This window comes from Oculina patagonica, chromosome 5 (assembly GCF_052425735.1).
Source record: "Oculina patagonica isolate OP01 chromosome 5, crgOcupat, whole genome shotgun sequence".
NCBI lineage: Eukaryota > Metazoa > Cnidaria > Anthozoa > Scleractinia > Oculinidae > Oculina > Oculina patagonica.
The window spans coordinates 15,263,653-15,278,307 of record NC_135762.1 but is presented as its reverse complement, the minus strand read 5'-3'; the positions used below and the strand labels follow the sequence as shown (position 1 = coordinate 15,278,307).

The 14,655-nt window shown below is 39.0% G+C and overlaps 3 protein-coding genes and 1 long non-coding RNA gene across 4 annotated transcripts; 3 read left to right on the top strand and 1 right to left on the bottom strand.

Moving 5' to 3' along the window:
• Positions 1–605: 605 nt before the first annotated feature.
• On the top strand, positions 606–2,314 carry LOC144655734 (uncharacterized). The gene is made up of 2 exons (XR_013571193.1): positions 606–983; positions 1,266–2,314. It is a non-coding gene; the product is annotated as an uncharacterized LOC144655734 (long non-coding RNA).
• Positions 2,315–2,814: 500 nt separating this feature from the next.
• LOC144655733 (uncharacterized) lies at positions 2,815–3,609 on the bottom strand. Its single transcript, XM_078516026.1, has one exon. It carries the CDS (start codon positions 3,536–3,538, stop codon positions 3,089–3,091), a length of 450 nt encoding a protein of 149 aa, XP_078372152.1. The 5' UTR covers positions 3,539–3,609; the 3' UTR covers positions 2,815–3,088.
• Positions 3,610–4,436: 827 nt separating this feature from the next.
• On the top strand, positions 4,437–6,022 carry LOC144654266 (caveolin-1-like). The gene is made up of 2 exons (XM_078514347.1): positions 4,437–4,662; positions 5,513–6,022. Exons 1-2 carry the CDS (start codon positions 4,594–4,596, stop codon positions 5,864–5,866), a joined length of 423 nt encoding a protein of 140 aa, XP_078370473.1. The 5' UTR covers positions 4,437–4,593; the 3' UTR covers positions 5,867–6,022.
• Positions 6,023–8,196: 2,174 nt separating this feature from the next.
• On the top strand, positions 8,197–12,373 carry LOC144655732 (uncharacterized). Its single transcript, XM_078516025.1, has 2 exons — positions 8,197–9,244; positions 10,954–12,373. The coding sequence occupies exons 1-2, from the start codon at positions 8,500–8,502 to the stop codon at positions 11,619–11,621; spliced, it is 1,413 nt and encodes a 470-aa protein (XP_078372151.1). The 5' UTR covers positions 8,197–8,499; the 3' UTR covers positions 11,622–12,373.
• Positions 12,374–14,655: the final 2,282 nt, after the last annotated feature.

The following is a 14,655-nucleotide window of genomic DNA, read 5'->3' as shown; positions in this document are numbered from 1 at the left end:
AGTTCATTTCCATGTCGAAGTGAGTGCAAAAACCATGCACGACTCCCGTTACCATTTCAGTTAAATAATGGTGTTAAATAAAATTGATCACAAATGTATCATCGAAAATCCTTTGCTCTGTAGATTAGTCATAAATCATTCAATGATATCGAAATGACTAACCAGCTGATAACTCAACGTTAGAACGAAAGAAAACTTATTGTAATCATTGCTATGTTGTGGTTATATAAGTTAGTAAGCAATTATTGATAAGCTCTGAGTTCAAAGCAAAACTTTCATGTCATCATCCCTTTAATTTTTCCTTGTAATGAATTTTCTTTTCTGTTAATAATTAGACAAATAATACTTCCTCAATCAAATTTTTAGTCAAGAGCAGATGTTTTATTCGCGGGACCAGCAGATTTCTACACGTACCGTAATTTCGTTTCCAGAGCCCGCGTCCCCATCAACAAGGGGTCAGGAAGCGCCACCGCTGGTCAAGTGGGGCGCGGGCAATGGGAACGAGATTACATGTACCGCTGATCGATCATGGAGACTGTAGACTCAGTTACTTTCGTACCGCTGACCAGTAGAGATAAATATACATCGGAAAGTACTCAGCAATGTTAGCTGAATCTGTTACCTGAGGAAAGTTTAGGTCTTTGTCGTTTGGTAACAATTTCACTTGTGAAACGTCGTTATATTAGAAAATGTGGGCCGTCCCGTCCGGTAACTTTATCGCCGTTCCTTCTGGAAACTATTTCGCCCATCCATGTGGACACTTTGCTGTCACCCTCTTGAAAGCTTGAAAGTCGCGGCACCCGAAAACTTCACTGCCGTTCCTCCTGTGAACAGCTTCGCCGTTCCTCTTGAAAACGTCTTCCCCGCGCCTCTAGGAAACCCTGACGGCGTGGCTCCTGGAATAGCTTTATCTCGATCTCTCAACAAAACTTTATAGTAAACGCCGTATTTCCTGGTAACATTAACGTTGTCCCTTCTAGAAGGTATAACCTCAGCCCTCCACGAAACAACAACGTTGACCCTCCTCGAAAATTGAATGCCACCCCTCGACGAAACTTAAACGCGGCCCCTTCTCGAAACGTTAACGCTGTGTCCCAGAAGCACTCCTATCCATCAGTGAAGGAGTTTTCTAAAAATCCCAAGCAATACCCGGGCTTTGTCTTAGTTATGATCCTTTCTATGGTAAAGATGGAGGTCATGAGCAGACGAGAAGCTCAGAGAAATGCAAACAAAGTGAAAATTGTTTCGACCCCAAGTTAATCCAGATCAGGCAGTTCTAGCTTCTTTAGACGATGACAATGCTCTTGCCCTTGCGGAGTCCGACGGATTTGGAGTTTTTATTACCGTTCCTGGAAGATGTTTGGTCTGCAAGAAATTGAGATCGCAGAGATGGGCAAAGTTGGCTCGACAGACAGGATCGAGGAGGATTGTACATTTTAAACGTTAGCTCCATTATCAGCCGCTCTTCCTTACACTGACTGGCCGCCTGTATTTGCCGTGATGTTCCAATTCAGGAAGTTGTCTTTGTTTTTTGTAGTCACTCACTTGTTATTATAATTTGCGATTAGTCGAGGCGACACAACTAATTACTTTATAGCTGTCCGAAACTGCGAGGATTGCAAGTTCGATTGTAAAATTGTATTATTATCAACTGCCTGGTAGTAAGCAACGCGAGCAATTTCTCTAAAACGAACCGAAAGGTATGTTGTGTGTCTTACAAGAAAACTATGATACCCCCTTGAGAATTATATTGTAAATATTTTATCCATAACTTTTCTAAGACGAGCCGTTAATATCCATAAACTGAAGTACTGACTAGTTGTTAACAAACCTGCGTGGGGAGGAGTAACTTATACTTTCCATGTTGGAACGATTTAGTTGTAAACTATAAAGAAAGGGTCACATTCCCGAATTCAGTTATTGACCTATGCGCGTTGTCACCACAAAAATGTATTCATTTAACAGTAAAATGTATTCGCTAGTAAATGCAGAATTTATTGATCTCGAGTGTGTTCTAAGGCCGATTAAGCTCAATAGATGTCGTATTTTGCGTATGCGCTCTTGTCTTACAGGCAAACTCCTGAATGAAAGAATCCGGCGTGTGAAAAAAACTCATCAAACATATGGTGCTAATGTAGTTGAAAACTCGCGTATTTCCAAGAAAGAAAATCGTAAATTGTTTTCACATAAACAAAAGGCTATAGCAATTCAAGTGCGTGATCTATCCGTAAACAAAACTATAAAATTATACACTGCTAGAATTTTCCTTGAATTTGGAACATGCTAGTACCAAATGCTGTTGATCAGATAAAAAGTATGATTGATTCAGCTTTATCAAGCTTGATGCCACTATTAGGGGACAGAGAATGTAGCAATCTTGTGCCACTGCCCAAAGGTTTATAAAAAGAAAACATTATAGTAGTCGCATTTGAAACCATTTCTCCTTTTTTCCTGCCAATAAGAAATATTATTGATTGGAATTCATGTTTTTGCGTTACAAGCCTGCCCCATGCAGTGAGGTTAAAGTGACCCTTCAAAGTCTTCTGAGAAAAATGTAGAGAAAAACAACCACCTTCCGAGAAAATGCTTTGATTTATTGCGATGTTATAAATTTGTATGACACGGAAATTTAATTGTTAGTACAATTTTTCTCTTTTGCCTTATGCTTTAAAGCAAGATATGCAGGTACCAAGTTAAAAGACCTTAAAATACAACTTGATGAAAATGTAAATTTTCCATTTAGGTCATCGTTTAGTACTTTGACTACTAAATACGTAAGCACATCTAGACTAAAAAAGCAGGCTCTTAATCACTTGCCAATAAATCATAAATGGCGCATATTTCGATGTGACGGCATTGTGGTTACCACTGCCGACATCCAGAACATTACTTTTAAAAGTTAAATAATTACTACAACAACCTCAATTTCGTACTACACTCACATCGGACATGATCAGAAATAACTTGTTACTCAGTTCTATAAGTCAATGTCTCCTTACATTATTAAATGTCCTTCGTGATGGAACTACTGCTTGCAAAACTATATTTTTATCCACCAAAATCAGCTGGATGATCGTTCAGTCTTAATTCACTGCATGTGCGCCAGATATTTCTCCAGATATTCCCCAGTACGCCGATGAATTTCGTAAGCTTCCAGCCAGATGCGCCCTTTCATAAGGACTTGGTAGACGGTATTTTCGCTCGTCCACTTGCTTTTATTGAAGTGGCAAATTTGTGTCAAGCCATCGATGCTTCCATAAACATGATCACTCCCGTCCGTACTGTCGAGAAGAGATCCATTCTTTTTCCTCAGAGGAGATGAAGGAGAGCTTACAACCAGTATCGGGCATTCATTTGGAAAATTCGCCGAGAGGTAGACACGAAGCGTGTAGCTGTTGTCGTTGTTTGTGTTCACTCGCCATTCGACTCGGGTGTTTCCAGCCGATGTGGGATTAATCCACGACACGTTCTTTAACTTGCTGTCTAAAATATCTTTCTCCAACCCGAGTCTTGTTCGTTGCTGCGAACTCCAACTCATTCTTACGGTCAGTTAATGTCTTTACTGTCGATGCTTTCGCTTTGACACAAACTCGAAGAATTGCGGAAGTGCTTCCGTTTTACCACACTGTGCAAATAAAAGCAACCAATAACAAGCTCGCCAATCCGTGGCTTACATTATGCATTTATAATTATTTCTACGAAATACTGATTTCTTGGAAACTGAAAAATGATAATAAACACAATATTGTACTATCATGTTTCTATCATTCTATCGTGTTTTCTGCTCCAATCATCCTTACACCTTATTGAATAAGAATAGTTACCATTGTTGGTTTCCATCACATATAATTGTTCTGTTCCTCATTTTGCGGCATACGAACACAAAAATTTTATCATTGAATGGCATGATAGTAACAACGGATTCCATCAAGGACCCATATGGAAGTCCATTACGACCCCGTATGGACCCTCTTTCTTCCAATACGTTAAAACTCTGGCTTGCCTCTGAGGCGTGAAGGAAAAAAAAACAAAAGATATCTCATCGAGATTCAGGGATGAGTAAATCCAAGTTAGAATTTGAATATATCGAGAATTGGCGTACTGAAACTTTTCGGCGGGAGGGGTGGGGGGGGGGGGGGGGCTTAGTTTAATCAGGAGAAGAGTCGCGGAAAATGTACAGGCATTTTGATATACACAATAGGCCATTTCCGAGTTACCCTTTCCCTCTGTTTCAAAGCGAGTCTACGTGCGAAACCGTTCATATGAGTTTTACCTACAGGTCCATTTTCATGCAAAACAAACTCATTTGAATGGTTTCGCACGCAGACTCGTTTTGAAGCAGAGGCAAATGGTAACTCGGAAATGGCCTATTACCTTTCCCCACCCGCTCGAGAACCCGCTCGAGGGGGCTATAACAAACGAGTTTCGTGGAAGCTCTTAGTCGGTGGCGTTACACGTGAAGCGTTACATAAAGATATATGCAGAATTATTTCCGGTTCGAAGTGGACAATTTGACAGCTCGTGACCGTCTGTTGGGCTATTTGCAGTACTGCTTTAACTACCAAGTAGCATTTTTGTGCCCAAGTGAGAAGAATGGACAGGCAGCCGATACTAACGGATTTCGAGGACAGGGATCCACAAAATCATAACGCTTTTCTGAAGGTACAAACGATGAACGATATATTCAGTGTATTCAGAATATAGTCAGTGCACCGTATGATGCTTCGTCTGCGTTATAGTTACAATTTATGCTACTATCTCTTGTTGATTCTTGTTGATAAGTGCCCGAACAGTTCTCCGATGGTAACTATACGTTAATTCGGTAAAATTATATCTTTTTTTGCAGTACACTAATATTTACTCATGTACCTTGACAGCGAACATACGTCGCTTTGACAGTTTTGTCCTGTGATTTGTTACGATGTCGTACACATCACCACTGACATTGCTGAATATAAATAGTCACTCTTTACACAAAAATTAGTTGACCTATAAATACGCCAGTGGTGGTTTCGGTTTGGTAGTAGGGCGCAGAAAAGGGATATTTTCTCGCTTTAAAGCAAATTAGCTCAAATTAATTTATTCAAGACAAAACCTGGGAACGTCAAATTAACATAATCCACCAAAAATGAAGTGTGGCGTAACAAAAATGAAACAACAAATACCTACTTTAATATAATCAAATTAAATATGTTTAATGAGTTTAGTCAATCGATTCATCCATTACCCTTATCGAGAATCGCACTTACAAGTACAGGCATATACCAAAGGATCGCTTGTATAAAATTCATCAATATAAACATGTAATGAAAGTTCCGTGACGTTAAGCTCTTAGATCATCTATTGTAAAGCTAACATAATGACAAGAAACTGACACATAACACCTAATTACATAAACTTTTCGTAGAAAAAATGATGATGATGATGATGATGATGATGATATAACATCATAAGGTTTATGAAACCCATTTCTCTTTGTTTATTTCCATCAATTTGATTTTTCTTCTTTTAGGTCGCCTACTCAGATGTAATCTGCGAACCATCAGCAGTCCACAGTCCACAATGTTCTCACCACTTCACTAAAACCATCTACGATGGCACTGTCCTGGGGACATACTCGATTCTGACGATTGTATTTGGCGGCCTCCTGTCCTTTCTTTATGGTCTGACATGTGGGATAATGAGCTTCTTAATGATTTGGGTGTTTACACCTTTCGTCCGTCTCTGGTTGATTCCATTAGGGCTGATGGGGAAAGTCTGGCTATTTTTTGTGAAGTGCTTTTATGATCCCATTTATGAGTCATGCGGAAGGATTTTCTCAAACGTGAACATAAACATTAATCGCCATACTATTCAAAATGTGTGATCTATTACTATGGTGTAAAGTTTACGTCTCAATTTGCTATAGCTTTAGCCCAGGTATCAAGCTCTACTCACAATGCTTAGTTTCAACATTTTATAACTTTGAATTACGTGCAAGTTGTTATGATTATTTGAGAATAATAAAATTTTGTACACGACATTTGGTTGTCTCTCTGCACGGTGTCCAGCCTGTTGTTGCTGTCGTTCTTTCTGTTGTTGTTGGTTTTCTTCTATTTTTGTTGTTGTTGTTGTTTTTGTTGTTGTTTTGGTAGAAAATTGGCCTGTCACTCTGCGGCTCTTTTTTTAATCACTGTCAGTCACAACTGTTTTACAGTAGCTATGGCAAACGTATTTTTGTTTTGTTATGTAATGTAATTTGATCGCTTCATCCTGAAAATATGACAATAGTTCTGGACGATTAGTTATAGAAGCTCTGGCCATTTGCCGCCATCATAAATTATGCTCGAGTTCACTGAAAATGTTTTTATGTACTACCGGAACCAGCAACCGGAACCAAACATCAAAAACATATAACTTTCGCGTGTGACATTTCATGGATTTGAGACTCTCATTTACCGCTGACCAGTAAGAAAAACTGTTGTCATTCACCTTGTTTCAGTAAGTAGTCACACTAAGCAATTTATATTATTTTGTATCACAGTCACTTTTGAAACGTTGAGCCAGTTGAATAAGTTGCGATATATTTTGTGAGCACAAAATGGGGACTGTCCCTTCTGGACCCATAATCGCTACACCTTATGGAAACTTTATGTTCGACCCTTATGGAAACTTCATCATTGTACCATCTGGAGGCTTCAATCCTGTCCATCCTGCAAACTTAGCCGCCTTTCCTCCATGGCCAGGGAACCTTTACGCTCCTCCACACGGAAACCTTTTCCCCATGCCTCCTGGAAACTTCACCTCAGTCCCAAATGGAAACTTAAATGCCGTTCCCGATCTAAACTTTAACACTGTCCCTCCTCGAGACTTGAATACAGCATCTCCTAGAAGCTACAACGTAGACTCTTCTCGAAAGTTAAACGACGGCCCCACTCGAAACGTTGCGTCCCATAGTTACCGTCAACCGTCAGTGAGCGAGTTCTCGAAAGATCCTGAGCGATATCCAGGCTTTGTCTTAGTTATGGTCCTTTCAACAGGAAAAATGGAGGTAATGACCAGACGAGAAGCCTATAGAAACACGACGAAGGTAAAAATTATAACGAACCCAAGTGGATCAGACAGCTCTAGCTTCTTTCGACGGTGACATGCTTAATAATGAAGTCAATGGATCAAGATTTTTTTATCACCGTAACTACTAAATTTTGGGTCGACTGCTCTATGGAAGGAGTCATCGGTATTTTGTCGGCAGAATAAACAACAACAAGTTAACTAAAGCAATTTTTTATATTTACACAGCGGGTTTCAAATGTTTTGACTGTTCAATCTCCAAACAAGACTAAACAGCCTTACATGCCTTATTATAGGTGCCAGTTAATCGCAAAACTGCGTGGATGAATTAAAGTTTTAACTGTAGATTGCAGGGAATGAAAAAAACAACTAGGTTACAGTTTGCTGATTCGTTGCTTACATGAAGTAGCAATTTCTGTGTTATTTGTATATATTTGTATATTTTTACGTTGGCAAGTTTTCCCGGCTAAGGCAATTGGTCCTTAGCAACATTATATAAGTTAAGTAAAATGAAAGAGGGATATACGCCTGTACATCTGTCACCTTTGCGAGTAATATAAAAAAAAACGTCATCTGTTCAGAGGGGAATAAGTAATACTAAACTTGCTAATTTTTGATACCCGGAAGTAAATTTCAGAAGAATTTAACCCATTACACTTCTCCCCTCCCCTCCCCTCCCCTGCCCTCCCCTCCTCTCCCCACGCTTCCCCATCTACTCCCTTCGCGACCTCCCGTATGTTTATTTCCTTTTTTTGTTCAGTAACCACTTCCGGGACGAAACTGGAAGAAAAATAAAATTTTCATCTAGGGACGAAATACACGGTACAAGGTTCGGATACAGCTTTCACTCCACAGCCGAGGCCTTGATTGACATGGAAGAATGTCATTTGCATAACAACATCCTGTTTTTCTCAGAATTCCACGAAACCTAGAGGTCAAGTCCCGTTGATCGAGTGTGATGATCAACCAAAACATTTCTAAGAATTTCTGCAAAACAAAGCGAAATAACAAAGCGAGAAATAAATACAACGTTAATCTATCAGCCTCTAGTTGGTTCAGTTATGGCTATGCTATCAACACTTCAATGAGTAAATTGGCTCCATTTCGAAATTTATAGCAATGACATTATTTAATGTGTGACATTAAAGAATATGTATATTAGGCGGTAGAATTTTGACGTTGCGCTGCATGTGTAATTCAATGGATGATTACTATGCAAATTCAAGTACTCATCCGGCTGTGGTGTTTTGACATGATTAGATTGTCCGATTTCCAAGAAATCGCATATCTCAGCATCACACCAGGCCAAAACATGAAAAGTTATAGACGGTCAAAAGCTTCCGATGCATGTGTTTTCAATTTCCTACGAAATTGAAATTGACATGATAGTATCAACATAAGTTCAAAGTCAGAATTTTTAGAAAAACCTTTGAAAGTCTTAGCGGATCTATGTCGACAAAAAGGGAATTTACAGTGGCTATTTATGCCAACGAATACAAAGAAATATGTGCCTGGGTCTTGAAGAACCAAAGCCTGGAAACCGGCGGAGATTTGTTCGGTTTGTGGTCTGACGATCGTAGGGCAGTAATTCAGCTTGTATTGGGTCCTGGTAAAAACTGTCAGCGAGCAACCCACTCGTTCTACCAAGACGTGGAGTACCTAGAGAAAGCTGGCTCCAATTTGACAGGCAAGGAAGGTGTTTGCCATATAGGCGAGTGGCATTCCCACCACAGAATCGGTCTTAAGCGACCAAGTGGCGGAGATGAACGAACAGTGTGGACAAACATGCCTAAATATGGCTTAAGCCGTTTTCTTTTGTTTATTGCCAACATTGAGACACAAAGTTATGGATGCGAAGCTGTTAGCGTTGGATGCTTTCTGTTTGAATTTGTAAAGGGAACCAACCAGAAGTTACAAGTGTTGCAAGGAAAGTTCCACCTCTTGCCGAATGAAAGCCCCTTCCGTCCAAAATGCCTGAGCGTTTTACAAAAAGGAGCAGAGTGTCTGAACAGGGATGAAGACGTGAAGTCTTTGGAAGTAACAACAGGGACGTCTATGCTGAGCGAGCGACCTGTGATGAGTGATAATCGGAGGAGGCCACCCAAACATAAAGAAGAAGCTGTGGTGGATATTAAACCGAAGAAGCGTCGCAAACACGACCCGGAGCAAGGGGCTACGAGTGAAAATGAAGGGGGTAGGCTGTTTCGAATTGTTTATGAAATAAGAAAGCGCTGCCCCGTTTGTGAAATACTTTAAAGAATCGTAGTTTTAGCCAATCAATCTTACAAATATATAATCGACTTGTACAGGAACAGAGCTTGAATGAGCGACTGTCGACCTACAGATACATCTAGCTGACAGAGCAGAGTTGCCAAACCGTTAGATGGCAAAACGATGAAAACGAAAACAAAAGAAGTAAAGAATATTTATAGCAAAAATAAATTCGTGTAGAATGCACTGAAACAAATTTGAGGCTATCACACCGTTGCCAATGCATGCATTGTTTAGCGACTTTTTAGTTTTCTCAGAAAATGACCTCCTTTTAGGGGGTTGACTTAAATCCTGTTATGCAAATTGTTGAACTTATTCGGCGGAAACGTCTTGGAAACCTGATAGAAATATGTGCTAAAAATCCAAAATTAGGGTGTACTATCAGGATAAAGAGGTTTTGAAAAAGCTAACAATTAATGATCTTTTCTTCTCCTCTACTCGTTTTAATAGCGATGTACTCAAGGAACTATAAGGATTCACAAAAGTGAATGTAAAGCCGGTGCAACATATTAAGAGAGGAGAGGAGATAGAGTGACAACTAACAAAAATTCTCTTGAAGCGATCGTAGGTTAATTTTTTAACTTAGCTTTTATTCACTTAAGCGTGTCTCATAAGAATCTGATATGATCTTTACTGAGGGACCTTGTCAAAATGGACAAAATCTATGTACGTGTAAATATTTTTACAGAGATCGCAACTGTATGCGAACTTTATATATCGATCCAAGCCTTTTACTTTAGAAATTATTATACAATCTTTTTTCGAGTTTTAAACGAATTATGATGTTACTGACTAGTAAATGTGCATGTTGAGAAGCAGGAAAAGCGCAGTGATTAAAAAGGCAAACAAGCAAACTATATCGTTCGGCTATGGTTCGAGTTCCCAGCTTATTCGAGTAGTAGATCTCCCAAATTAAACTACTCCCAGTGTTTCGATAACTCTGGAAACAATACTATATATTTATGCACTTATTTAAACTTCGAATAAATACAGTATTAGTTTTAGGACATAAATCACAGCGTTTAGTACTCTGTAATCTATATTTACCAAGTTCATTGGACATTAAGATATGTATTCGAAGCTATGTAACTCAGAGAAGAATAATACTGAACTAGTCTAAAACTTTAATAACATTAAATGTCAAAACTGAGTCGATACTCTGTTGTTGTCCTGTTGTTTTTTTCTGGTTGTCGTGTTTGACTGACCAGAAAAGACTTCCTAAATTTCTCAGAAAATGACCTTTTAGTGTCTTATTTACATCACTGACTCATGAAAAATAAACCTTTTTTTTTTGTTTGAAACCTATATATATTTTCTGTTACCTTTGTTGCGAGCTATTTATCTTTCCATGCTTTGGAGGATTGGCTATAAGGAAGCTTGACATGGATTTGTGTTTGACATTCTTTCATTTAATGACTGTTTTGAGAAACCAGGCTTGTCACGCCAAGTTAACACCAAATGAGATGCAAATTGCCAAAAAGATTTTCTTTGTTTACGTACACGTTCCATGAGCAATTTCCGCAAACCCCTTTTTAAAATTGGTTCTCAGTTGCAAAAATGAAACAAGACTTTCCTCTTTAATTTATCTGACGTAAAAAAATGGGTCTTCTTATTATCTCCTCATGTCCACAGATAGAGAATTTACAGTCGCTATCTATGCCAGTGAGTACAAGCAAATGTGCGCCTGTGTTATAAAGAACCAAAGCCTGGAGACCGGCGGAGATTTGTTCGGTCTGTGGTCCGACGATCATAGTGCAGTAATACAACTTGTATTGGGTCCTGGTAAAAATTGTAAAAGGACTACCCACTCTTTTTACCAAGACGTGGAGTACTTAGAGAAAGTTGGCTCCATTTTGACTGGCAAGGAAGGCGTTTGCCACATTGGCGAGTGGCATTCCCACCACAGAATCGGTCTTAGACAACCAAGTGGCGGGGATCAACGAACAGTGTGGACAAACATGCCAAAATATGGCTTGAGTCGCTTTCTCTTGTTTATTGCCAACATTGAAACGGATGACTATGGAGAAGTCGCCGTAAGTGTTGGATGCTTTCTGTTTGAAGAGACTGGAACAAAGCGCGAGATGGTACAAGGAAGATTTAACCTCCTGTCGAATGAAAGTCCTTTTCGTTCAAAATGTCTTAAGATTTTTGAAGATGGAGCAGAGTGTATTAACACGAATGGAGATATAGCTTCTCTACAAGAAATACTTCAAAAATCAACTCGGAAAGACACTAGAGAGATCGAGCGACCCTTAATGGTTTATCACCCTAACAGAAGCTCTTGTTGCGTACTGATGTAAAGTTATTTTTACGTATGTCATGGTATGCCGGGTATGGAAAGAAATTTTACGTTCTGTTTTAAAGGTTTTGTGATTGGCATAATTAAAATCAAATGCACATTATTTGTTTTCTATGGTGTATATTAGATCACAGTGTTAAAGTCGGGCGTGTTTAATACACGAAATGGCGAATAAACTTTTAAGTTAATTTAATCACTTTTAAGGTATCACGGAAGGAAAATTGGCGTTTTCGTTGAAGTCAAATTGTGTGCAAACCATCAGTGGTAACCCCGATAAAGTACATATTTTCTGAAAGCTTAATGAATAAAGATTCTAATTGTGGATTTTGTTTGCATCATATAGACCATAATATGCAACGTCAGCATTTTGTTTGCAATTATGATGTTGCGTAACTTTAGGTTTATTTGAGAACACATTTACGTGAGAGCCTAAACTTTTATGTGCTATTTGATCTATATATATTGGTCTAAAAAACGGTGTCTCAGATTTTTCTTTTCTTGCTCCATTAATTTTTTACGAATTTTTAAACTTAAAGAAGCCCTAAATACGCCATTTCATAATTGCAAACAAAATGCTGACGTTGCTTATTATGGTCTATATGATCAAATCAAAATCCAAAATTGCAATCTTTATTCAATAAGCTTTCAGAAAATATATACTTTATTGGGGTTACCGTTGATGGTTTGCACACAATTTCACTTGGAACAAAAACGCCAATTTTCCTTCCGTGATACCTTAAGTTATCATTTAACCCTTTAACCGGCAATCGTACATATGTGTACGAAAAACACCAGCAGTGATTGAAAACACTCTAGCTTTTACATATCTGGGCACATGATATTAATGACTGCTTTTTATGGCAAAGTGATAATTTTCATAGCTTTAAAAGCCAACTAACTGACTACAACTCTTGATTTCTGTTGCATATGGTTGTTTGTTCAGCAGCAAATTTGAAAATGCCCGTTTTCTACGTAACAGGACAACAACAAAAAACACACATCTTTGCCTCCATTTTTTTAATGAAAAAATAATTCTGACTTCAAAAATATACATTTGCAGCAAACTTCAACCCTATTCCCTTCCGTTCACCAAGGAAATTTCCCATCAATCATTCAGAAGACTCAGCAATTACTATTCGATTAGAGCTATGCTTGCAAACCTGTAATTTCCTCGTTGCTGACCGAAAGGGATGCTTGGGAAAAACAGTCATGGCGGCGGCATGAAAGGCTTCCTACCTTCATTCCATATATTTTTTATAAGTGTCGAGCCACCCAATCCTGCCGGCAAAATGTTGCACCGATTGCATTCTTTGGAAGTCAGAACTCGTCCAAAATGCCTTGGCAGGTCTTGGAATCCACACACAGAACGGCCAGAGAGACAACTTTACCCATGGACCGCCATCTTTCGATTCGAATATTTCTGGCGTTCCAATCAAGACAAAATCATCTCTCACCTCTGGTTTCTTTCAGATGCTGGCCTCTACCCACCACTCTAGCTTAATGATGCCAGCCTGGGGGCTTCTGCAGTGAAAAATGACTCGAAAAATCACTTATAAACACAAAACGAGCCAAATCCAAGCCCAACAGCTCGCCTACAAACGAAGCAACTGCCGACTACTGACGTCACAATAAAAATCTGAGCCCTCGGTTTTTCGAAACAGCACACATTTTTACTTGGACTTCTTATATGCAATCACGAAGTTCTACAGAATGTATAAGCCCAAAAAACCCCTTAAGAAAGTCACAGAAATCTGCCGGTTAAAGGGTTAAAAATGATATTACCGTTTCAATGAAATCCGCATCTGTTGCCTGATGTATTCTGTGTACAACGTAAGGACAAGGAAATCAATCGCGACAAATTAAAGAAAGTTTTGATAAGGGGTGAACATAAGCTTAATAATTAATACTTACAAATGTTAACGTTTTTAATACTGGAAGGAATCCGGAAGTAAACAAACTTCGACGCGGGGGGGTTCTTTGTCAGACAATCTTCACCAACTTTTCTATACGTGTGGGATGAAACACGGGGATTTACGTATCAAAAGTACAATCGAATCAAATTTCCAGTACCCCCACTTTGTTTTGAATGTACATTATCTAACTTTCATCTCAGCAAATAGGCGATAAGCTGTGTGTGTGTGTGTTATACAAGTACAAGACCTTTCAAAGAACAAAAAACACAAAACATGGTTATTAAGACACTTTACATGGAGTGTGTTTTATTGAACTATTAGTGACGTGTAGCAATATGGTTAGTATATGTAATATTCCCATTTCTAGACGCCTTAAGGGGACTTCCTGATTTTCTCAGTAAATGACCCCGTCTAAGCAAATAAGTAGTGTCAATCCGAACAGTGCATACAGGAAGTATGCATAAAGAACGCAGTACTACGCAGTACTTCGCCTTCGGTTGATGACGTCCTGAATTGAAACATGGGTTCAGTTCCAACACATCAGAGGCAGAGTGCAGTAACTAACTTTATTGAAAGTGGCGGTAGTCGACAAGAAGCATTGGTCTTTAATCCAAAAACCTGGAGGTTATGACCAGATGAGAAGCCTATAGAAACACAACGAAAGTGAAAATCATATCAAACCCAAGTGGATCAGACACTGGCTCTGGCTTCTTTCGACGGTGACATGCTTAATAATGAAGTCAATGGATCAAGATTTCGTGATCACAGCAACTGCAAAACTTTGGGTCGACTGCTATAAGGAAGAATAATCGGTAATGAAATTGGGGAGATTTTGGTCTGCATAATAAACAACAAGAAGTGAACTAACGCATTTATTATATCTTAACACGACGTGTTTCGAACGTGTTGACTGTCCAATCTCCAAACAAGTCTTAACAGCCTTACGTATCTGTTTTTCTTGCTGAGGCCAAGTCTAGTTCAGAGAAACAACCAGGAAAATGCAACAATAATAATAATAACTTTATTAACGTGTCAAATCTGAAGTAGCTGAGGGGAAAAGTCCTGAAGTAGGGAGTGTCCTATTTTATGCTGGAAGGGGGAGGGGGTGCTTTTTTCTGGGTG